Source organism: Oryx dammah, unplaced genomic scaffold (assembly GCF_014754425.2).
Source record: "Oryx dammah isolate SB20612 unplaced genomic scaffold, SCBI_Odam_1.1 HiC_scaffold_26, whole genome shotgun sequence".
NCBI classification, from domain to species: Eukaryota; Metazoa; Chordata; class Mammalia; order Artiodactyla; family Bovidae; genus Oryx; species Oryx dammah.
Window position 1 is genome coordinate 44,087,081 of NW_024070210.1, and position 25,074 is coordinate 44,112,154.

General features: G+C 44.4%; 1 protein-coding gene across 1 annotated transcript in view; it reads left to right on the plus strand.

The window, feature by feature from the left end:
- The first annotated feature begins 1,375 nt into the window (after positions 1-1,375).
- TMOD2 (tropomodulin 2) overlaps positions 1,376-25,074 on the plus strand; it is a 61,402-nt gene continuing 37,703 nt past the window's right edge. The window contains exons 1-3 of the mRNA XM_040226525.1: positions 1,376-1,491; positions 20,452-20,646; positions 22,141-22,297. Of these exons, the coding sequence (XP_040082459.1) occupies positions 20,521-20,646; positions 22,141-22,297 (283 nt within the window). The 5' untranslated portion in view covers positions 1,376-1,491; positions 20,452-20,520. The remainder of the gene's footprint in view (positions 1,492-20,451; positions 20,647-22,140; positions 22,298-25,074) is intronic.

The following is a 25,074-nucleotide window of genomic DNA, read 5'->3' on the forward strand; positions in this document are numbered from 1 at the left end:
CCTCTCTGTGCATATCAACTCTGACTGAAGAAAATCCTCACCCTGCATCTCACCAGGTTGTTGGAACAGCCAAATGAGAACATGGATAGGAATGTACTTCCACACATGCAAAGTGATGCTACTATTTTCAAACATGGAATTTTCTCTGCAGCATTTTTTTGGTCACATGACCACTGCACAGGTCATTCCCAGATTCTGATGCTCTTTCACATCCATTCACTCTGCCTGTTTCAGAGATTATGCCAGCAATGCTGCATCCATCCCTTTGGTCCATTTTCCTTCCACTACATCTGGAAAATGCAAACCCCACCATAACGTGAAATATTGCATTGAAAGTATGCAGCAAGAATTCAAAAAGGAGAGATGTCACATGTGGTAGAAAATGCTTTTGGAAGGTAAGCCTATTATGCCATGTATTGTCATAATTTCAATCTTTGTCCTAGGTCGTACCACCCCCCGCCCCTACCCCCTACCCCCGCTTCCATGCTTCACAGACCAGACAGTGTTTTCTCTGTCTTTGTAGCTCCCAAGAACCTGGCGTAGAGGACACATCACAGTACATATTCCGGGTGAAGTGAGCCGGCTAAATAGCTGAGAACAGCAAACCCGGTGGGCTCTAACATTTATTTGCCCAGACCAATGAGGCCAGCTATCTTTAGCTTAGCATTATACACGGGGCTTCCAAGATCGGAAGTGGGGGTCTCCCTGTAGCCCCTGAGGAACGTTATCGAGTGTGTGCTAAGGGCCTGACCACAGGGGCTTCCACATACGCACCTAAAATGCATTTGGTCCTCACAACTTACCTTCAAGCTTTAAGTCTGTTCTTTACAGATGAGGATGCTGAGGCTCTCGGTGAAGCCACCGCGTGTGCGTGGGCTGGCGAACATCCTCACCCACAAACTTTAGATCCGCCTCGCCACACCCCCCTCCCTACCCCCAGGCATGTGCCCCAGCCACGACTCCCCACGCTCCGCCCGAGGCCAGCGTAAAGCCAGTAAAAGCCAGCGCAGGCCTCGCCTGTGTCTAAGCCGGTGTTCTCACGGCTTCGAAGTCACGGTGCTCACTCACCTAGCTGCTCCTCACAAGCTTGGAGAGCCTTTGCCACCCACCCTATCCGTAGCCCCGGGCTTCTCAAGAGAGCCCGTCACAGCCTGGTCCCAGGGCTGAGGTCCTGTTCGCCCGCACAGCGCTTAGAGGGTCGGGACTCAGATTCCGGGCGAGGACACCTGCAGCGGAGGGTGGGGAAGCCCGGGGTGACAGCCAGGGGGCAGGGGGTCCAGCCTCCGCGCGGCCGCCGCTCGCCGCTCCGAACTACGCTTCCCAGCCTGCTCCGAGGCAGCCGCGCGCCCCGGCGCCGCGCCCGGCCCGGAGCCGCCTGTTGATCGCCGCGCTCGCCCGGGCCACGGCGCCGCCCTGCTCGCCGGCCCCGCTACTTCGGGGCAGACGGACTGACGGCCCGCACCGCCCGCTCCGGGATGGGCGCACGCACGGGTGAGCGCGCCGGGGGTGGGTGGGGTCCCCCGGGAGAGGTGCCGTCTGCAGCCCCCAGGCCAGCAGCGCGGGGCGGCCGCGCCCTCCCTGCCCGCGGGAGGATGCTGTGCGGGGTCAGCGCTCAGCCGGGAGGGCGCCCGGAGCCGGCACCGCCTCTGGCCTCCTCCGCTCGGCCGGCGGCTCGGAGGAAAGCGCGGTGGAGGGCTGCGCGGGAGGGAGGCGCCCAGCGGGTGTGGGTCCCACGCGCTGCACTGCGGCTCCGCAGTCTCTGCATCCCCCTGCCGCCGCAGGGAGGGCGCGGTCTCTGTCCGCCCTGAGCTGCGGTGCCGGGTGTTTCCACGCTGGGCTTTGTTCCCCACTTCTCTCCTGTGAACGTTTGACAAGCTCCTGGAGCCTAATGCCTGCCACTGCAGCGTTAGATCGCGCGGCGGGGAAGGGTGGACTCCGGCTGGAGCTGTCGCGCAGGGTGTTTCAGCCTCCGAGAAAGCAGCGTTCTGAGAGCGGCCTGATGCAGGTCGTGAGACTCTTTTTATTTTTATTTTTCTGGTTTAAGTAATGTTAGCATGTGCTCCTTTGAGTCTTCCTAAATTTTCCTTGTTGACCTGCAGGAGTGAAAATTGGTTTTTAATACTAACAATGACAATAATGGCTCCTAATGGGAATTTTTGAAGTGTTCAAAGATGGGAAGGTGATGCAGGCAAAATGCGAATTAGCAACGAAGGCTGTGAATGCTACGGGCTTCCTCTTGCCTATTAAACATCGGGATCACCAGGTCCTTGGGAAGGGAATGAAAAGAAGGTCGGAGCAGGTATCATAAAAACCCATTTCCCTAGCTCTGCCATTAAGGAGCTGAGGGACCCTGGGCAAGTCTCTTCACCTTCTTTTAACCTCTTTCAACCTCTTTCTCCATGTAAAACGGGGTATTCCGCCTAAATGATTTCTAAACCTCTGTTCTTCCAAGGCTCTCATATCAAGAAACTAAGGAGAGGAGGGTGCGTCTGTTCAACACCATTATAGAAAGCCTGACACTGATGGAACAGGAAGTTTTACCTAGTGAGGAAGAAAGATTTTTCAGGGTTTAGGCAACTTGATTTTTTCAAAAATAGAACTGGTTTTCTCTACTCTCTGCAGTCTAATCCAATAAATCATGCATTACAACTGTTTTAATTTTTGTGAATTACTATAAATATGTAGACAACAACGTGCTGTGGATTTCCTGTGTTTGTTTTTAATTGGCTGAAGGTGAACTGATGGGATCATCAGGTAAAGGAAGATGTAAATGGCTCCCCAGAGCAAGGCAGGAGCCCTCAGAGGTGGTGAGCAAGGAGGAGGGGAGGAACGGGGGAGAAAGTAACCAGAGAGTTCAGACACTGAGGGTAGAGAGGATGGGTGCTGATGGGTCATTGTTTGAATAATAAACACACAATACAAGGAATGAGAGAATCAGAAAACCAGCACTCTGCAACTCTAATGTAACTGATTCAGGCAAGGATTCATCCACAGATGACAAAACCTTTGAGCCAGAGGTTGTTGGGGAAGAGGATTTTGACATTATTTCAAAGTATCTTGCCACATATTACCTAGGGAAAATGTGTCCTTACAATAGAGAGATGAGAAAGTCATCACCTCTGCTGAATGATCAAGCATACCAACACGTACCATGAATCTTCTGTTGGGTTATGCAATAAGGTGGCCATAACTTCACCTGTTTAATGTTCCTGCCAAAAAGATGGTGGGGTCAGGGTATTGTAGATTAAAATATTCAACTGACTTAACAATAAATTGGGATGTGTGAACTTTGGATCCTAAATCAGAAAAAAAAAGCTATGATTGATGAGTTGGAGACAATTGGAGAGATTTGAACATGAACTACATATTAGATAAATATCATGGAATTACTTTTCATTTTCTTAGGTGCAGCGATGGTACGGTGGTCATGTAGGACACTGGTCATTTTCTTTTGAGATGTAGGTATTAGAGGCAAAATGGCATGACATCTGCAACTTTCAGCTGGTTCAGGGTAGGGGGAAGTAAAGGGTTGGGGAGGAAGCTGGAGAGTGTAGCAAAATGATGACAGTGAATAAAAGAGAATGGAATATAGGTGTTCTGTTCTTTTATCTTTTCTGTAGATTTGAACTTTTTAAATTAAAAATTGGGGTGATCAATAAAATAGATAAGCAAACAAAGGGAAAGGATTGCAGAGGACAGTGAGGACATCTGCAGTGAATCTGCAGGGAACTCACAGTGAGTCTGTGTCACTGTGCTCACTCAAGGTTTCAGTCCTATTGGAGGAGTGAGTGGGGTCAGGGGAAGTTCTCTTTCTTGCTTTGTCTTAACTACTATCAATCGTTTATTCTTAATACACCCCATCCCCTAATTCCAACCTCAAATTCTGAAATTCCCATACCGTAGAATTTCTAGCCCTCCCCACAAACCATCCTGAAAGCACTATCCCTTTTCTGAGTTCAAGATCTGTGCCTCTATAGCAGGAAGTTCTAGGTGCTGGTTCTTTTTATTTTAAATTAGGGGAACGTTGGAGGAAAAACAGACCCAGCTTTCTGACAGAAGTTCAAGGATTTCCTCTTGTTTGCTCTATTTGTGAATCACATACAACCAAATGTTTCCTTATAGACTATAAGCGGATCAAAGGAGCTCATAGAAGGCAAGTGCAGAAGAGATTTCCTATTACCAGACTAAGAAAACAGAACCAATTCTTAAGATATAATTTTATACTGAATCTTTTGCTACAAGGATTTTTTCCTACACACACACGCACACTCATATGCTTTTATGTTTTGCCCCCCTGGTTTGGCACCAAGGCTATCCCATCTCTTTCATTCGTATCATCAGTATTCCTGGGTTTCCCTGGTGATAGCTGACTAGAGAGGGAATGAGAAGGTCAGCCCTAGGACTTTGGGTAATAGGAGCTCATGAAACAAGGCAAAAGACCAGCTGCAGCAAGACAGGGTGTGAGGAGTAAGGAGCAAATCTGAGATTTCAGTCCAGTGAAAGAACCAGGAGGCCTCTTGTCAGAGCAGAGGGAGGGGTCCAGAGTCTAGGGAGCTGGGCTGCTGTTCAGCCAATATATGCAGGGTCAGCCACCCCTCTTGTTTATAGCCGACATCCATTCTGATGGCCAATGCCCATTTCGCACCAGTTATTAAATATTTTGCATCTTGATAAGCAATCATGAGTCAAAGAGCACATAGCACCTATAACCCTTAACAAATCTTTGATCAAACCAAACTGGGAAACAGATGCCAGAGAGGGAAAGAAGATAGGTGAGTCAAAGATTTATAAGCAAACAGAAGCCAGCTTTTGTCAACAAACAGTAGAGAACCCTTGATGCCAGTCAGGAAGTGAGAAGCCCATAACTTCCCAAAGCCAAGATGAGGGGACATAGCTAGAACCAATAGACAGCTGGAGACGCAGACACCCAAGTGGAAGGCAAGGAGGTACGCAGAAGTCCAGAACAGGAACTCCTTAGAAAGCAGAGAATAGGGCCAGACAAAGGGACAGGGCAGCGACAGGGAGTAGGACCTGCCGAGAGAATTAGAAGCCAGGTGGCGGTCTGAGCAGACAGTGAGATTTCCATGCTAGAGCCCTTCTGCCCCCGCCAGGAAGCTTCTTGGCAACTTCCTGCCTAGGTGGAAACCTATCTCATACTTTGGCCAGCCTCCCCATGGCAGCTCACTATACCTGGCAGCGCTGACCCAGGGTTCCTATAGGGTGCTGCCTCTCCATGATCAACAGATCCTGCCAAGGATAATGGAGGCAACAAATAGCCCACGTAGAAGACTGCACCCAAGGACAAAAGAGAAATGGCTTTGACGGAGGGCTCGCATGTGTTAGCAGCTGTTCCTGGTAGATACGTCACCACGTTAAACATCACCTCCACCCTCTGAGATAAGTACTGCTCTGCCTGTTTCACCAAGGATGAGACAGAGGCTCGGAGAGGCTGTCACTCGCACATGAATTGTAACTATCAGATCCAGGGCTAGTTGGCTCCAAGACCTATGCTTTTTGTCTTCTGTTCTCTTCTGAACCTGGAGGGAGTGGTTACTGGTGGGCACACTGTTTTAAAAGGAGACTGTTTTGAGCAGTTTAAGCTACGGCCACGTTTGTGTTGTGAGATGGGACAGCTTTTCATTCTGGTAAGATCTATTCCTCATTCTCCATTCAGCTTGCCCCTTCCAATTGCTTTCTCATATTTTTTGCCTGAAGCTCCTCCTTATCACACCCCATTCGCTGTCCCGCATCTCCTGCACAGATTTCTGAGGCTATGGCAAGAGCCACCCGGTTATTTAAAAAAAAAAAAAAAAAAACAGACTTGAAAGAGCCATCCTGAAATAGCTAGGCTATTTCAAGACACAGGCTATGTGTTTTGCACACATCTTTGTATTTGCCTGCAGCTAGAAAGGAATTAAATATGTAGGATTACTACATGTTTTGATACCTAGTGGGGAGCTACTTTATAACACAGGCAGCCTAGCTCGGTGCTCTGTGATGACCTAGTGGGGTGGGATGGGGGCGGTGAAGAAAGAGATATATATATATGTAGCCGATTCATTTTGTTGTACAATAGAAACAGACACAAATTGTAAAGCAATTATACTCCAGTTTAAAAATTCCTGTTTTGTTTTGTTGGAGGATATATTGATAAGCTGATTTTTTTCCTAATTTATTAGTTTTAGGAAATGTAGATTTGGCTCTCTTGTGCAAACTGGTTCCCTCATTGTTTAAAGATTTTTATAAAATATTGAAGATACATCATAAAGAATAATAACTTCTCACACACTGACTTCCCCTCTTGGGATGAAATCATCATCAGTGAGATGGAAGGTCAGGTTGTCCTTTCCCAATCAGATCCCTGCCCCTCCTTCTGAGATGTCTGTCCTTTCCATGTGTTGTCCTTTGTAGCTTTCCCAGATACGTACGTACTCCTAAGGAATTCATGGCAGTTTTACCCATTTAAAAAACTTTTCACTAGGTTTTAAAAGTATTTTTTGTTACTCTTCTGTAAAAATGGGTCTTTGATTTGGAGCAGGCTTATTAAACAGGGCTGAATGTTTTAAGTTTGATTCCAAGTCTGCATGGAGGTGAGGCCAAAATTTGGGCACTTTGTGTTGTTTCTGATTTTCCTCTTTCATACCAGTTATGAAATACATATAAAGTAAGGTAGTGGAAGAAGAAGTAAAGAAAGCCACACTCCTTGTTCTCCTTCTCAGGGTTCATGTCTCTGATAGGAAGAGTTATTGAAGGGCCCAAGTCGCCCTTCCTTCAGCTCCGTCCTTGCTCCTGTTTTCTGTTTTCTAACCTTCTTGGTATGCGTGTGCACCTGGACTCCTGAAAGCGCTGCTTGGCACTTGCTTCACTCTAGTGTGCCCATTAGTCTCTTGCTGCATGCTGAGAGCTCCCCATGGGACAAGCACTCTGCCAGAGGTGAGACTGCAGCGATGTTCGGAAGCTTTCCACTGCGGCGTCACTAACAGGAGGAGAGGGCGAGTGTGCACACTCGGTGCCCTGGGCAGGGGCTAAAGCAGGCCATCCTTGAGCCAGGAATCTGTGATTTGACTTTAAAAGCTGTGTGAATAATATGTCCACATACCTCTATATTTGTTATTAAAAATAAAACCAGCTTTCCCCCAAATCTTCAAAGTTGTGCTTTAGGAGGGTGCATTATTTTTTCTTTTCCTCTCTCTTCTTCTGGCTTTCATGCCCTCTGGATTCACTAGTGCAACACATGCGGTTTGTTTTAACAGGGACTGTTACATAGTATTAACATGTTATTGTAACTGCTTAATTAATGTCTCTCCTACTGCCAAACTGTAAGCTCAGCTCCTGTACGACGTATCATCTGTTTTGTTCACTGCTCTTGTCCCAGCAGTGAACAAAGGTGGGCTGTCAGTAGATATTTGTTGAATGAATCTACAAGAGACCCGGGAATAGAAAGAATCATGACATCATCCCTGTCCTCTAGGATTTGGCAGTGTAGTTGAATTTAGGGAACAGAGCAACTGTTCTGTGCTTAGGTGGCCTCAGAAAGTTCCATGACAGAAGGTGGAGGCTGTGGATATGGTGGAATGAGTTTTGAACCAACAGGTCACTTCACCTTTCTGAGCTCATTTCCTTCATTTGATATTTGTTGGATGCCTATCCTGGGTCAAGACCTGCGCTGGGAGCCAGGACCATAACAGTGACTAAAACAGATCTGGTCCCCACCCTCACAGAGCTTAGCAAAAAAGACAGAGATAAAACAAGCAGTTGTAATAAGGTCAAGAGAGCTCTGAACAAGGGGTGTGCCTTGGGGTGGGGAATGACTCAGGCCTGCCTGGGATTACAAACAAGGCAACTTCGAGGAATTGAAGCTTACATTCATATTTATTTTTTAATTGGAGTATAATTGCTTTACAGTGTCTGTTAGTTTCTGCTGTACAACAATGTGAATCAGCTATATACATACGTGTATCACCTCGCCTCCCTGCTGAGCTTCCCTCCCACTCAACCCCCCATCCCACCCCTCTACATTATTACAGAGCACCGAACTGAGTGAAGCTTACTTTGAGACTGGAAGATGAGCTGAGCTGGCTAGCAGTCAGCCAGAGGAAGAAGGGGTATGAGTGCTCTGAGCAGAGGAAACAACATAAGGCGTGATCCAGGAGTTGGAAGTAGTCCAGGAGGCTGGAGCCAGGGGAAGCTGGGGGGGTGCAGTGCAGGATGAGGCTGATGAGGATGACAGAGGTTAGACTGTAGGCCTGAACCTTATCCTCAAGGCAAAGGGAAGCCACAGGAGGATTATAAGTAACTAGGACAGAATTGTTTAAAAATATCACTGTGGCCATTTGTATGAAGAATTGATCAAAATGGACTAAGACTGGATGTGGAAGTGCAGATGAGTGAAGCAGATGGATCCTCAACATGTTTAGGTTTAAGGACTGGACTGATGAATGGGGAGGAGGCAAGGAAGAGGAGATGTCAAGGATGGTTCCCTGCTTTCTTGGCTAAATTTCTGAAATTGGAAATTCCAGAGGAGAAGAAGCTATTTGGCAGGAAAGATGATGCAAGTACTTCTACCATTTGAGATGCCTGATTCAGTGAAGTGGAGATGTTGGTTCAGCAGTGGGAATACATGGATCTAGTCCTCAAGGAACAAAGTCTTAATCAAAGATTTGAGGGTCCTCACAATGTGGATTATAGTGAGAATTTTAGAGGGGACGAGCTTCTCCCAGGGAGAATGTGCAGTGTAAGAAAAGAAAAGGTAAGACAGGATCTTGTAACATGCCAGTACTTAAGGCAGAGGAAGAATTGCCGAAGGAGACCAAGAAGTGGTCAGAGAAGTAGGAGAAAAACCATCTATGTTGCTGGACTGGATGTCCTTTCAGGCCTCACTCAGCCCTGACATTCTGTGGTCCGCAGAGCTGGGACCTGAGCCAGGTCTCCAAAGCAGAGCGCATGGATAGGCCATGAGAGCAGAGAACAGCATTCCAAGTGACATTACAGTATCAGCCAAGGTCCCAACAAGAAACAGAGGACACACTCAACTGAGTAATTTGAGGGAATTTAAATAAAGATCCTATTTACAGAGTTGTAGGGAGGGTGTAAGGAGTCCAACAAGGCGGAAATCTGGCACCAGCCACACAGGGACCCTTCATCAACCCCAGGCCTCAAGTCAGCAAGGCAGGGGTGGGGGCAGCCCTAGAGGGAAGGCTTGCTAGTGGGCCACGCTCCCTTCTGCACCAGCCTCCCTCCAGTTTCCTGCTAGTGCCTCCTGTTGGCTAAATGAGTCACAGAGCAAGGAAGCCTGATGATGCTGTGTAAATACATCACCTTCCTGGGGCACAGAACAGTGCCAGGAGCGGGAGGGGAGGGGAAGGGCAAACGAGATGCCCAGAAAAATTATCTGGGAAAATGGAAGTCCATGAATAAGGGAGTATATTAGTTTCCGATTGGAGCTGTCACAAATGCAGGAGCCTAAAACAGCACAAATTTATTATGGCATTGCTTAGGAGGTGGGAAGTCCAAAGCGAGTTTCACTGGGTTAAGATCAGCACGTCAGCAGGGCTGCATTTCTTTCTGAAGACTCTGGGGAGAATTCATTCCCCGGCTTCTAGAGGCCCCACACATTTCTTGGCTCTTGGCCCCTTCCTCTGTCTTCAAAGCCAGCGGTTGCGTCACTCTGTCCCTCTGCTTCTGTCATCACGTCTCATTCTCTGACTCTTCTACCTTCCTCTCCCATCTTTTAAGAGCCTTTGTGATTACAGTGGGCCCACCCAGATAATCCAGGATAGTCTCCCTAGTTTACGATCCTTGATTTAATCACACCCAGTCCTTTTTGCCATGCAAAGTAACATCCCAGATTCTGGGGATTAGCATATGGACATCTTTAGGGCACCATTATTCTGCCTACCACATAGAGTGAATAAACCATTTTGGCTGGATTGGAGGGCTCCCTTAGGAAAGTTATGAAGAAAGAAAATACAAAGTGGAGATCAAAGCCAAATAGTGGGAGCTTGGGATGCTAGGTTATGTAAATTTCATTCTGTAGACAAAAGGGAGCCATTGTAAGTCCTTAATCAGGGAAGTGGCTTGTTTGCAGTGTGAAGAAAGATGATCTAACTATGGGACTCTGGTGGCTTAGAGGGAAGAATAGAATCCTTTAAAAATGCAATGAGGGTACTCCAAGTCCAAAGGAACAAAGATCTAAAACAAGACTGACAGAAAAGGGTGATGTGAAAAGAATCCAGTGGAAGTGGTAACCAGTGAGACAGGGTGGTAAGGGAGGAAATTCAGCTGATCAGAGTTTTGGAAGTGAGTGGTAGATTCAGCTTCCCAGGTGGCTCAGTGGTAAAGAATTTGCCTGCCAGTTCAGGAGATGCAGGAGATGTGGGTTCAATCCCTGGGTAGGGAAGATCCCCTAAAGGGGGAAATGGCAACCCACTCCAGTATTCTTGCCTGGAGAATCCCATGGACAGAGGAGCCTGGCAGACTATAGTCCATAGGGTCACAAAGAGTCGGACACGACTGAACGACTGAACACGCACACGAACACATATGCACGATTGGTAAATTAATGGTATGATCAAGAAAACCAGAACTAGTCTGTTTCAGGGGAAGGTAAGAAGTTGGGGTATACTTGGAGAATTCTGGACCAGAACTACAAATAGAATCTTATCTAAGATACCATCAGTCATAAAATATACCAATATTTTACATAGCACTGTGAAGAAAAATTCTGCCAATTATTGTCTTTATTTTTTTCATTTGTCTACATCGCACAGCATGTGGGATCTTTTTCCCTCTGCCCCACCCCCCCCATCAGGGATCAAACTTGCACGCCCTGCATTGGAAACATGAAGTCTTAACCACTGGACCGCTAGGGAAGTGCCCATGCTACCAAATAAAATGTGACCCTTCTTGGGAATTCCCTGGTTGTCCAGTGGTTAGGACTTGGTTCTTTAACTGTCAGGGCCTGGGTTCAGTCCCTGGCCAGGGAACTAAGATCCTGAAAGGCATGCAGCATTACGAAAAAGAAAAGTGATCCTTCTTAAAAATGTATTTTTTACTTTATTGAAGAGCTGTTTTAGATTTACACATAGTTTTTTGAATTGACATTCAACAAATTGCACATATTTGAAGCAAAAGTTTTATGAGTTTTGACAAATGCATACACCTATGAAACCATTATGAGAAACCCACCAAATTTCTTCATGCCCCGTCATACTCCTCTTCCCCTCCTTACCTCTCTTCTATCCCTAAGCAACTACTGATATGCTTACTGTCATATAGATCAGTTTACATTTTCTAGAATTTTAGACAAATGGAACCATGCCACATGCATTCTTTTTGATGTGGCTTCTTTCATTCAGTATAATTGTTTTGAGATTCATCTATGTTGTTGTGTGTATCAATAGTTCATTACTTTTTATTTCTGAGTAGATTCTGTTGACTTAAAAAATACTCACAACCTAAAAGTTGAGAGTTATGTTATATTCAGTGGGAATTTTTAGGATGTCAAGCCTGGGAGACAGCATCTCAAGTAATCCGGAGATACCACTTTGAGGAGGCAAATGGGGGTGGCAGATTATATAGAAGTTTTGCCACAAAGGGCAAGTAATCTGAACGTCAGAAGATTATTGTTAATTAAAGGGAAACCAGATATCTCAAATTAAGGAACTTAGTAGTTTTCTATGTATGGGAAGATGCAGGAGTCTGGGCTCACTGAAATCATTCCTTTGATATATACCTCACCTCTCTGGGGCCACTATCCTGTGTTTTCACATCCTGACTTTCCTCAAGGCTTACTCTAGAGCATGACTGTGGTCTGATGGCTGCTAGATGGCAGGTATTCTTTCCTTTCCAAGTTCCTTTGGGGCTCAGCATTGACGGTGGCTGCAATCACTGATGACTGTGAGATCCTTTGTTTACTGATATGGCAGGAAATATTCTGCTTCTCAGTCCCATTAGGTGGATGTACCACAATTTGTTTATCTACTCACCTACTAATGATCATTCAGGTTGTTTATGGTTTTGGCTATTACAAATAAAGCATCTATGAATATGCATAGTTAAAAAAAATCATATATCACCTGTGTGCGTACATAATAAGGGAAAATGGAAATGAATTGGTTAATGGTCTAAAGCTTCTTCATGCTCAGATTCCAACTTTCTGAATCACTGGTCTTTCCCACACAATATCTCCTCCATGCCATGAAGAGTGGTAATTTTTAAAATTTTAAATAAATGGTAAATTATTTAAATTAAATTTTTAAAACCTGTAAAAGATCTAAAAGCCTTTGATGTTGGCTCTTAAACCTTATGATAAGTTTTAAAAGAGTGTTTCACTCTTTTAAAAAGTTCCTGGGACATTTTGCAAATTCCTGACACCCCTTTTGCTAGTTTCGAAGCTGTTGCTTTTCATATTTATGTATATATAGGCATGGCAGATATGACTTCTTGACCACTGCTAGGTCACAAGTAATTGTAGGACCGTCAGTTGTGGAACAGTCCTCAGTTTCCAAGTGTTAAATGTGAGAAACTGTGTGTCTTAGAATCTATTTGATAGGGTAGTTCAACCATTTCATTTGATAGCTAAGAGCATGGCAGGCTGAGATTCTTGTCCAGACTCACATAATAAATTAGTGGTAGTTGGGACCAGAAAACAGTGTCTACAGTCCAGTTGGTTTCTCTGACTTTAGTAGGATAGGGTTTTTCTGTTTTGTTTTGTTTTTTTACTGAAATATTGCAATTGAAGTTTAAAAGAAGGGAGGCTGGTGGAAGGGAAAGAGAGTTACATTGGATATGGAAAAGACACCAAAAAAGAAAACCAAAAACTGGTACATGGTAAACAGTAGAAATAAGGAGAGAGGAACAATATTCCAATAGCTCTTAAGTGGCCCACCCACATCCAATCTCTTTCTATAACAACCTGTTTTTCATTCTTACCATTTGAATTATCTTATTGAAAACAAGTCTTCTCAGACCAACTCCTCTACTTGAAAAATGTGTAGTGACTCCCCGTCTGGAACAGAACAAAGCCCAGATTTTGGTGAGATGTATAGGGAAGGCTCTTCTCAGGCCTCCCCACCTTGTCTTTTGTTGTTTCCTCTCCCCCCTGCTCCTCCCCTCTAGCCACACCAGCCATTCACCAAGCATCATGTACTTTCTTTTTTGTCTTTGTTTTATTTTTGTTTTTTCGCCACATCTTGCAACATATGGGATCTTTGTTTCCCAACCAGCTATCGAACCAGAGTCCCCGGCAGTCGAAGTGCAAGGTCTTAACCACTGAACCAGCAGGGAAGTCCCTCATGTACTTCCTTATCCTGTACCTTTGTTCATGCTGTTGCCTTTCCCTGCATACATCATCCACCTTATGGCCTTTTCCTTCAAGAGTCAAACACAACTTTTTTCAGTTTCCACTCAACTCCCCCACCCCATCCTACTGTGTTCATGCCTTCTGTTATAACACTTGTCAACTGGAAAAAAAAAAAGCACAACCTCAAAGCTGAGAATTGTGTTTTATTCAGTGGACTTTCTGAGGACTCAAACCTGGTCAGAAGTCTCTCAGATAACTCTGAGAGGTATGCTAGGAACCCGTATATATAGGGTTTTTTGCTACAAAAACCAGGGAATCAGACCATCAAAAGATTACTACTAATTAATGAAAACCAAACAACTCAAGTTAATGAATTTAGCACTTTTTAATGTGTGGGGAGCTGCAAAAGACTGGGCTCACTGAAATCATTCGTTTGATATGCACCTTATCTAGGGCTAGTATTCTGTTCTTTCCTATCCTGAGTCTCCTCAGGGTGCACCATTGGGCTGGCTGCACTGGCTGAGGGCTGTAACAAGCTTTGCAGCCTATATATCAAAGGTTATATACCTATTGAAAAATGTATGGTAACTCCCCATCTGGAACAGAATAAAGCCCTGGTTCTTTGGCAAGACGTATAGGGAAGACATCCTATACGTATGTACATATATATGTATATATATACACACACACACATATACATATATATCACTGAGCTGTGATCTCCTTGGGGAAGAGGTCATATCTTATTTATCTGTGTATTCCTGTTTTTTAGAACCATACCTGGCAAACAGTAGGTTTATGCAAGTATTTATTTCCTTGAAATATCTGCTTGATATTAATACTGCCAAAGGAGAAACACAGTCAGTTAAGCACATTGCTATTTCCTGAATGCAGTATTATCTTTTTAGAGAAGATTGGTAAAGTCCCTCTGCCAGAAAGAAGGGATTGGAGAATATTTTCATTTTGAGTGGAAGTTTAGGAGGGAGGTAGTATAAAAAGTCACATCCACAGCTGGATATTACTGGAAATCAGTGGAGAAATAACTCCAGAAAGAATGAAGGGATGAAGCCAAAGAAAAAACAATACTCAGCCGTGGATGTGACTGGTGATAGAAGCAAGGTCGGATGCTGTAAAGAGCAATATTGCATAGGAACCTGGAATGTCAGGTCCATGAAACAAGGCAAATTGGAAGTGGTCAAACGAGATGGCAAGAGTGAACATCGACATTCTAGGAATCAGTGAACTAAAATGGACTGGAATGGGTGAATTTAACTCAGATGACCATTATATCTACTACAGCGGGCAGGAATCCCTCAGAAGAAATGGAGTAGCCATCATGGTCAACAAAAGAGTCCAAAATGCAGTACTTGAATGCAATCTCAAAAATGACAGAATGATCTCTGTTCATCTCCAAGGCAAACCATTCAACATCACAGTTATCCAAGTCTATGCCCCAACCAGTAACACTGAAGAAGCTGAAGTTGAACGGTTTTATGAAGACCTACAAGACCTTTTAGAACTAACACCCAAAAAAGACGTCGTTTTCATTATAGGGGACTGGAATGCAAAAGTAGGAAGTCAAGAAACACCTGGAGTAACAGGCAAATTTGGCCTTGGAATACGGAATGAAGCAGGGCAAAGACTAATAGAGTTTTGCCAAGAAAACTGGTCATAGCAAACACCCTCTTCCAACAACACAAGAGAAGACTGTACACATGGACATCACCAGATGGTCAACACCGAAATCAGATTGATTATATTCTTTGCAGCCAAAGATGGAGAAGATCTATACAGTCAACAAAAACAAGACTGGGAGCTGACTGTGGCTCAGATCATGAACTCCTTATTACCAAATTCAGACGTAAATTGAAGAAAGTAGGGAAAACCACTAGACCATTCAGGTATGACCTAAATCAAATCCCTTATGATTATATAGTGGAAATGAGAAATAGATTTAAGGGCCTAGATCTGATAGATAGAGTGCCTGATGAACTATGGAATGAGGTTTGTGTACAGGAAACAGAGATCAAGACCATCACCATGGAAAAGAAATGCAAAAAAGCAAAATGGCTGTCTGGGAAGGCCTTACAAATAACTGTGAAAAGAAGAGAGGTGAAAAGCAAAGGAGAAAAGGAAAGATATAAGCATCTGAATGCAGAGTTCCAGAGAATAGCAAGAAGAGATAAGAAAGCCTTCTTCAGTCATCAATGCAAAGAAATAGAGGAAAACAACAGAATGGGAAAGACTAGAGATCTCTTCAAGAAAATTAGAGATACCAAGGGAACATTTCATGCCAAGATGGGCTCGATAAAGGACAGAAATTGTATGGACCTAACAGAAGCAGAAGATATTAAGAAGAGGTGGCAAGAATACACAGAAGAACTGTACAAAAAAGATCTTCACGACTCAGATAATCATGATGGTGTGATCACTAATCTAGAGCCAGACACCCTGGAATGTGAAGTCAAGTGGGCCTTGGAAAGCATCGCTACAAAGCTAGTGGAGGTGATGGAATTCCAGTGGAGCTATTTCAAATCCTGAAAGATGATGCTGTGAAAGTGCTGCACTCAATATGCCAGCAAATTTGGAAAACTCAGCAGTGGCCACAGGACTGGAAAAGGTCAGTTTTCATTCCAATTCCAAAGAAAGGCCATGCCAAACAATGCTCAAACTACCGCACAATTGCACTCATCTCACATGCTAGTAAAGTAATGCTCAAAATTCTCCAAGCCAGGCTTCAGCAATACATGAACTGTGAACTTCCTGATGTTCAAGCTGGTTTTAGAAAAGACAGAGGAACCAGAGATCAAATTGGCAACATCTGCTGGATCATGGAAAAAGCAAGAGAGTTCCAGAAAAACATCTATTTCTGCTTTATTGACTATGCCAAAGCCTTTGACTGTGTGGATCACAATAAACTGTGGAAAATTCTGAAAGAGATGGGAATACCAGACCACCTGACCTGCCTCTTGAGAAATCTGTATGCAGGTCAGGAAGCAGCAGTTAGAACTGGACATGGAACAACAGACTGGTTCCAAATAGGAAAAGGAGTACGTCAAGGCTGTATATTGTCACCCTGCTTATTTAACTTCTATGCAGAGTACATCATGAGAAATGCTGGACTGGAAGAAGCACAAGCTGGAATCAAGATTACTGGGAGAAATATCAATAACCTCAAATATGCAGATGACACCACCCTTATGGCAGAAAGTGAAGAGGAACTAAAGAGCCTCTTGATGAAAGTGAAAGAAGAGAGTGAAAAAGTTGGCTTAAAGCTCAACATTCAGAAAACAAAGATCATGGCATCTGGTCCCATCACTTCATGGGAAATAGATGGGGAACTAGTGGAAACAGTGTCAGACTTTATTTTGGGGGGCTCCAAAATCATTGCAGATGGTGATTGCAACCATGAAATTAAAAGACGCTTACTCCTTGGAAGAAAAGTTATGACCAACCTAGACAGTATATTCAAAAGCAGAGACATTACTTTGCCAACTAAGGTCCGTCTAGTCAAGGCTATGGTTTTTCCTGTGGTAATGTATGGTTGTGAGAGTTGGACTGTGAAGAAGGCTGAGCACCGAAGAATTGATGCTTTTGAACTGTGGTGTTGGAGAATAGTCTTGAGAGTCCCTTGGACTGCAAGGAGATCCAACCAGTCCATTCTGAAGGAGATCAGCCCTGGGATTTCTTTGGAAGGAATGATGCTGAAGCTGAAACTCCAGTACTTGGCCACCGCATGCGAAGAGTTGACTCATTGGAAAAGACTCTGATGCTGGGAGGGATTGGGGGCAGGAGGAGAAGGGGACGACAGAGGATGAGATGGCTGGATGGCATCACTGACTCGATGGACGTGAGTCTAAGTGAACTTCGGGAGTTGGTGATGGACAGGGAGACCTGGCATGCTGCAATTCATGGGGTCGCAAAGAGTCGGACACGACTGAGCAACTGAACTTAACTGAGTATAAAAAGAGAAAGTTGAAAAAAGAATAGTTGGGGTACAAAGAATTACAGCTTCCCAGGTGGCAGCAGGTGGTAAAGAACCTACTTGCCAATGCAGGAGACATAAGAGATGTGGGTTCATTTCCTCGGTTGAGAAGATCCCCTGGAGTAGGACATGGCAACCCACTCCAGTATTCTTCCCTGGAGAATCCCGTGGACAGAGGAGCCTGGTGGGCTACAGTCCATGGGATCACAAAGAATCAGACACGACTGGAGTGACTTAGCATGCACAAAGAATTAGGGAGAATGGCTCTAGAAACAAAAAGAAAGTGAGACTAGAAAGAGAATAGGAGGTGTCGAAAGAAGAAAAGAAGGGAGAAGAGTGGAGAGAGTAGCCAGAATTTTAGACTCTGTCTTAGTTTACTTGCAGGGGAGTTTCTTGACAATGCTTTCTCACATGGATGGTTCAAACTCTCTTTCCTGAATGAGCCCCATTTTGTATTCTTCACATCACTCTCCCTCTGAAAAGACACAAGTCTGCTCCGTACAACTGCTTTACAATTAGTGCATTGTTTTTCATTGTTGTTCTCTGTGGAAAGCTGAAGGAGGCAAAGTAATCTGGTGGGAAGGCATTCACTCCACGGGGACTCCACAGGCCTGGCACATCCCAGCTCTGAGACCTCAAGCAAGGCGCTCAGTTGCTTGCGTAAACCATGCAACTCTGATTGGGGTTTGAACCTGCGATCTTTTAACTGAGAGCACACACCTGATCTCAGGACTTAATGAAGCTTGGGTTCTTGATGTCTCATTGCAGAATGAATTCAGTGAGAGACAAAGTTATAGGTTGCTGCTGCTGCTGCTGCTGCTAAGTTGCTCAGTGGTGTCCGACTCTTAGCGACCCCATGGACTGCAGCCTACCAGGCTCCTCTGTCCATGGGATTTTCCAGGCAGGAGTACTGGAGTGGGGTGCCTTTGCCTTCTCTAAAGTTATAGGTATGAAGTACATTTATTTAGAAACACACTTCACAGACAGAGTGTGGGCCGTCCCGGGAGGATAGAGCAGCACCAGGGTATGGGGTTGTCAGTTTTTATGGCAATGGGTAATTTCATAGGCTAATGAGGGGGAGGGGGCAACTGGGCCTTAGGAAGCATCTCTATGAACAAAGCCAGTGGAGGTGATGGAATTCCAGTTGAGCTATTTCAAATCCTAAAAGATGATGCTGTGAAAGTGCCACACTCAATATGCCAGCAAGTTTGGAAAACTCAGCAGTGGCCACAGGACTGGAAAAGATCAGTTTTCATTCCAATCCCAAAGAAAGGCAATGCCAAAGAATGCTCAAACTACGGCACAACTGCACTCATCTCACATGTTAGCAAAGTGATGCTCAAAATTTTCCAAGCCAGGCTTCAACTGTGAAATTCCATGAACTGTGAAATTCCAGATGTTCAGGCTGGATTTAGAGAAGACACAGGAGCCAGAGATCAAATTGCCATCTAGATCATCAAAAAAGCAAGCGAGTTCCAGAAAAACATCTACTTCTGCTATATGACTACACCAAAGCCTTTGACTGTGTGGATCACAACAAACTGTGGAAAATTCTTAAAGAGATGGGAATACCAAACCACCTGACCTGCCTCCTGAGAAATCTGTATGCAGGTCAAGGAGCAACAATTAGTACTGAACATGGAACAACAGACTGGTTCCAAATCGAGAAAGAAGTGTTCAAGGCTGTATATTGTCACCCTGCCTATTTAACTTACATGCAGAGTACATCATGAGAAATGTTGGACTGGATGAAGCACAGCTGCAATCAAGATTGCCAGGAGAAATATCAATAACCTCAGATATGCAGATGACACCACCCTTATGACTGAAAGCAAAGAGGAACTAAAGAGCCTTTTGATGAAAGTGAAAGAGGAGAGTAGAAAAGCTGGCTTAAAACTCAACATTCAGAAAACCAAGAACATGGCATCAGGTCCCATTACTTCATGGCAAATAGATAGGGAAACAATGGAAACTGTTACAGACTTTATTTTTTTGGGCTCCAAAATCACTGCAGATGGTGACTACAGCCATGAAATTAGAAGACACTTGTTCCTTGGAAGAAAAGTTATAACCAACCTAGAGAGCATATTTCAAAAGCAGAGATATTACTTTGCCAACAAAGGTCCATCTAGTCAAAGCTATAGTTTTTCCCTTAGTCATGAATGGATGTGAGAGTTGGACTATAAAGAAAGCTGAGCACTGAAGAATTGATGCCTTTGAACTGTGGTGTTGGAGAAGACTCTTGAGAGTCCCTTGGACTGCAAGGAGATCCAACCAGTTCATCCTAAAGGAGATCAGTCCTGAGTATTCATTGGAAGGACTGATGTTGAAGCTGAAACTCCAATATTTTGGCCACCTGATGCGAAGAGCTGACTCATTTGAAAAAGACCCTGATGCTGGGAAAGATTGAGGGCGGAAGGAGAAGGGGATGACAGAGGTTGAGATGGTTGGATGGCATCACCGACTCAATGGACATGAGCTTGATCAAACTCTGGGACACTGTGAAGGACAGAGAAGCCTGGCATGCTGCAGTCCATGGGATCACAAAGAGTCAGACACGACGGAGCAACTGAACTTAAGCTGAAACTGAAATTGAATAAGGGGGAGGAGTATTTCAGCTATTTGGGCAAAAGGGTGGAGATTTCCAGGAAATGGGCCACTGCCCACTTTTTGGCCTTTGCTGGTTGACCTCAGGACTTTCATGGCTCCTGTGGGTGTGTCATTTAGATGCTAATGTGTTACAGTGAGCATATAATAAGGCTCAGTGTCCACTGGAAGTCGCATCTTCTGGCACCTTGGACCTTGTTGGTTCTAACCAATTTTTGTCATGTCCTATGGCTATGTCATTCTTTTTTAAAAGTTGTGCCCTGCCCCCTTGCCTCATATTTCACTTGGGCCTCAGCATATTCATGTGTAAAATGTGACATCTATCTCTCTCCAGGCTTCCTTTCCACGTCATTGTAAAAATCTAAATAAGGGAGATAATATGCATGAAAATACTTTGTAAGCAGACAGGCTGCTCTATAGATGAAGATAATACTACTTATTTTGTTGACTATTTCGTCCAGTGGAAAGATTCCATGGGCAGATAGCATAGCTCTGTCTCCTGCTAATAAGTCCTATTTATCGAAAGGAGATAACAGTCTTTCTTTCTTCTTATTAGTATTCTGAAGTCTTAGGAAGCTGGCACAGTTAAATGTTCGTGGCCCATGAGAAAGACATATAAGAAACCATGGCACTCCCTTTTCAAAAAGAGCTGGAGAAATACAAGAACATTGATGAAGATGAGCTTCTTGGCAAACTCTCAGAAGAGGAACTGAAACAGTTGGAAAATGTTCTTGATGACCTAGATCCTGAGGTTAGTGACCTGGAACTGAAGCAGGTGGTTAGTGATAAGGTGGGATGAATGATATAGCATGTCCTTAAAACAATAGTATAGGAATCCCTGAGCTCCAAATGCAGATTCTGTGTTCTTCTCTAACTGGTTCTGAGTCACTTACTTTTTTATAAACCATGGAGAACCTCAGTAGCCACATACTTGATATGGCAATTTCATTTCTCAAAAACCAGTTTAATGTAAATGCCAGAAAATATTTTCCATTGACTCCAAGAAGGACTAGACTGACTTATGGAAAAAGAAAGGAAAAAGAAAGAGGAAACAAACATGACCAAGTTTCTTCTGAGTCATGTATTCTGCTGGGCCCAGAAGTCCTTGACTTAAATTATATTATCCCCATTTCATAAATAAGGGGACAGACCAGGAAAAGTAATTTACATAAGATCCCATACTGGTAACCTGGTAGATGTCAGAGATGGTATTTAAACCAAATCTTTAACCCCCAAAGCAGATATTTTTAATATCTCATTTCTTTAACATATATAAACAAGTTAAAATCTTGGTGATCTCACAATAATGGATAGATTAGAATAACTGTAACTGTAATATCAAATAAATTTAAATGGAGCATCTCCTGTTTTTATGAGCTCTTACAAAGGTAAATAGCTTGTTATAATGTTTGTTTAGCAAGCACTTTCTTCAGCCCTGCTAGTATTATCTCAAACTTAGAGGCAGAGACATCTAAAATGTTGATTTTACTATAAATAAAAACATCCACTAAAATATTTATGTGATATTCTATAATGCCAGATAATTTGGATATTGTTTTACTTTAAAAAAATACAAATATCTTTTTTTACTTTTTAATTAAAAAAAAATACCTCTATGTTTAATCAAGCAGATATCAATAGCTATTATAATGTTCACTTACCAGCTTGGATGTTTCCCAGGAGAGATTAGAAATGAGTGTGGGGACTTCCCTGGTGGTCCAGTGGTTAAGAATCCACCTTCCAATGCAAGGGAGATGGGTTCGATCCCTGGATGGGAAACTTAAGATCCCACATGACTCAGAAGAACTAAGCCTGAGTGCCACATCTAGAGAAGCCCACAAGACAATGAAGACCCAACACAGACAAAAAAGCTTTTTTTTAAAAAAAAAGAAATAAGAGAGTGTGGCCATATTGCCTCTTCCATATGCGTGCCTGGGAGCACTGCTGGACAGACCTAAGTGGGATCTATAAGGAAAGAGGCTGTGAAGGGTGGCTGGCCTTTTGCCACCATGTAGGCAGCTACAGCAGTCTGAGGCTGTTTCAGCCACCTGAGTTCTGCCTGAGCTCTTTGGGATCACCCACCATCAACACAGAATGTTAGAGTGAATAGGGCCCCAAAGGTATGCCAGAGCTCCAGCCCTCATCTCTGCCAAGTGTGCTCTGCCCAAGTCCCCTCTACACAGCAGGGGTCAGGGAGGGAGAACATCAGACATCCCCTTTCCTGCTCATTCCTCTGTCTCATCAGAGTGCACTGCTGCCAGCTGGATTTCGACAGAAAGACCAGACACAGAAAGCAGCCACGGGCCCATTTGACCGCGAGCACCTCCTTATGTACCTGGAGAAGGAGGCTTTGGAGCAGAAAGACAGGGAAGACTTTGTGCCCTTCACTGGAGAAAAGAAAGGTAAGGACCACAGGTGCAGTCTGACAACATAAGTACCCCGGTGTGTTGTTGTGGAGGGTCAGGTGAGGGAACTGGCTTGACAGTGGGAACTAAGCCTGAACTGGATTCAGTAGAATTAAAAAGCATCGTGGCTGGTGGACATGTGTGTATATATGTCCAGACCCACAGACCGTACACCACCAAGGGGTGAGCCCTCCGTGTCTCTACAAATGACCCAACTGTGTTACTTTTTATGGCTGAGTAATATTCCATTGTATACAGTCCACGTCTTTATCTATTCATCTGTTGATGGATATTTAGGTGAAGTAAAGTAAGTCAGAAAGAGAAAAACAAGTATCATATATTAACACATATATAGATAACTGGTACAAATGAGCCTGTTTGCAGGGCAGGAATAGAGACAGACATGGAGAATGGACGTGTGGGCATGGCCCGGGAGGGAGGTGGGATGAATTGGGGTATTGGGATTGACATGTGTGCACTGCCGTGTGTAAAGAGATGGCCAGTGGAACCTGCTGCATAGTACAGGGAGCTTAGCTCGGTGCCCTGTGGTGCCTTAGATGGCTAGGATGAGGGACAGGTTGGAGGAAGGGCAAAGAGGAAGGAGATATATATATGTATACATATAGCTCATTCACTTTGTTGTACAATGTTATAAAGCAACTGTACCCCAATTTTTTTTAAAAAAGAGTGAACACTAGTATAAACTGTAGATTATGGGTGATAATTATGTCAGTGTAGGTTCAGCAGTTGTAACAAGTACACACTGTGCTGTGGGCTGTCATTAGAGGGGAGGTTGTGAATTAGGGACAGGGCAGACGTGGGAACTGTCTGTGGTTTCCAATGCCAACCTAAAGCTGCTCCAAAAAATAAAGTCTATTAATTTAAAAAAAAAAAAAAGAACCATGGCAGAAGATGTAGGCTAAAAATAGAGAACAGACTAGTCATTACCAGAAGGGAAAGAAAGGAAAGGAAGGGTGAGACAGAGGTATGGGATTAAGAAACACAAACTACCATGTATAAAGTAAGTAAGTAACAAGGATGTATTGTACAGCACACGAAAATATAAACATTCTTTTGTGATAACTTTAAATCTAATTATAAAATATTGAATCACTCTGTTGTATACCTAAAACTGATATAATATTGTAAATTGATTATACTTCAATAAAATTTAAAAAAATGCAGACTAATGTGCAGAAAAATTAAAGATCTGAACAGCAAGAACAACAAAAGAAGCTGCCAGTTCAAAAGAGAGAATATTGTCATTAGAAAAGTATGAATCTGGCTTCTGAAACCCACACAGGTAACCATAATTTATTTAAAAAAAAATCTGCTTAGCCGAAAAAGTAATAATCTGCTTGAGTAAGGGGGCAGAAAAAGGAACCCATAGGCTAATTAACTGAATGTGCTGTGCTGTGCTAAACTGCTTCAGTCGTGCCCGACTTTTTGCAACCCTATAGACAGTAGCCCACTAGGCTCCTCTGTCCATAGAATTCTCCAGGCAAGGATACTGGAGTGGGTTGCCATGTCCTCCTCCAGGGGATCTTCCCCAGCCAGGGATCGAACCCGAATCCCTTAAGTCTCCTGCATTGGCAGGTGGGTTCTTTACCTCTAGCACCACCTGGGAAGCCCAAAATGAACTGAATACTTAAGAGTGTCAGTTCAGTTCAGTCGCTCAGTCATGTCCGACTCTTTGCAGCCTCATGAATCGCAGCACGCCAGGCCTCCCTGTCCATCACCAACTCCCGGAATTCACTCAGACTCATGTCCATCGAGTAGGTGATGCCATCCAGCCATCTCATCCTCGGTCGTCCCCTTTTCCTCCTGCCCCCAGTCCCTCCCAGCATCAGAGTCTTTTCCAATGAGTCAACTCTTCGCATGAGGTGGCCAAAATACTGGAGTTTCAGCTTTAGCATCATTCCTTCCAAAGAACACCCAGGACTGATCTCCTCTATCGAGTGTAATGGTATTCAAATTTGTTTCATAAAAAAATATTTTTTTAAGCCCCAGAGAAGCAGTTTGGAAGTGTAAAGTGGCACCAAGCGCTGGCGCGTTCCTCTTAGCCGGGGACTGCCCCAGCTGCAGGTACCCCAGGTCTGCTTCTGCTGTGTTAGATGCTTCCACTAGAGGCCAGTGCAGTGAATCACCTGTTAGTCCAGCATCTACCAGCCTCCTCCTGGCTTCAGAGCCCTGTGCCAGGTACTGGGACCACAGGGCAGACTCTGCCCTGCCCTCAGGGAGCATGTGGTGAGAAACATTCTGATAGCCCTGGAAGGGGCCTGAGGAGTACGAGGATGCTCCTTCAGCAGGGAGTGAGCTCTGAACTAAGACAGGAAAATCCTCCATCCTAGCTCCCCACCCTGAGCTCCCCTTTGGAGGAAAAGTGGCTACCAATCCTCTATCCAGGTTTCTCAGCTATAACAGTGACTTGGTCCCCAAAATACGGCTGGAATCGCTGATAACCTCGTGGCATCCATTGTCTTCTTAAAACACAGATCCGATCATGTCATTCCCTGCTTACTGTCTCAAACCATCGCCATGGTGCTCACAGCCATGGGGGGCTCCCCTGGCCCACCTCTCTGACTGCATCTCCCCTCCCCTCACTAAGCCCAGCCCGCCTGTCCTCACTCCATTCCCCAAACCTGCCAAGTTCTCTTCCCACCCCAAGGTCGTCTTCTCTCTGACCTGCCTCCCCGTTTTTTACCTCCTGCGAGTCCCAGCTTAAATGTCAGGGCCTCCAGCTTTCCCTGACCTCTCTGTCTAAAGCACGCTCC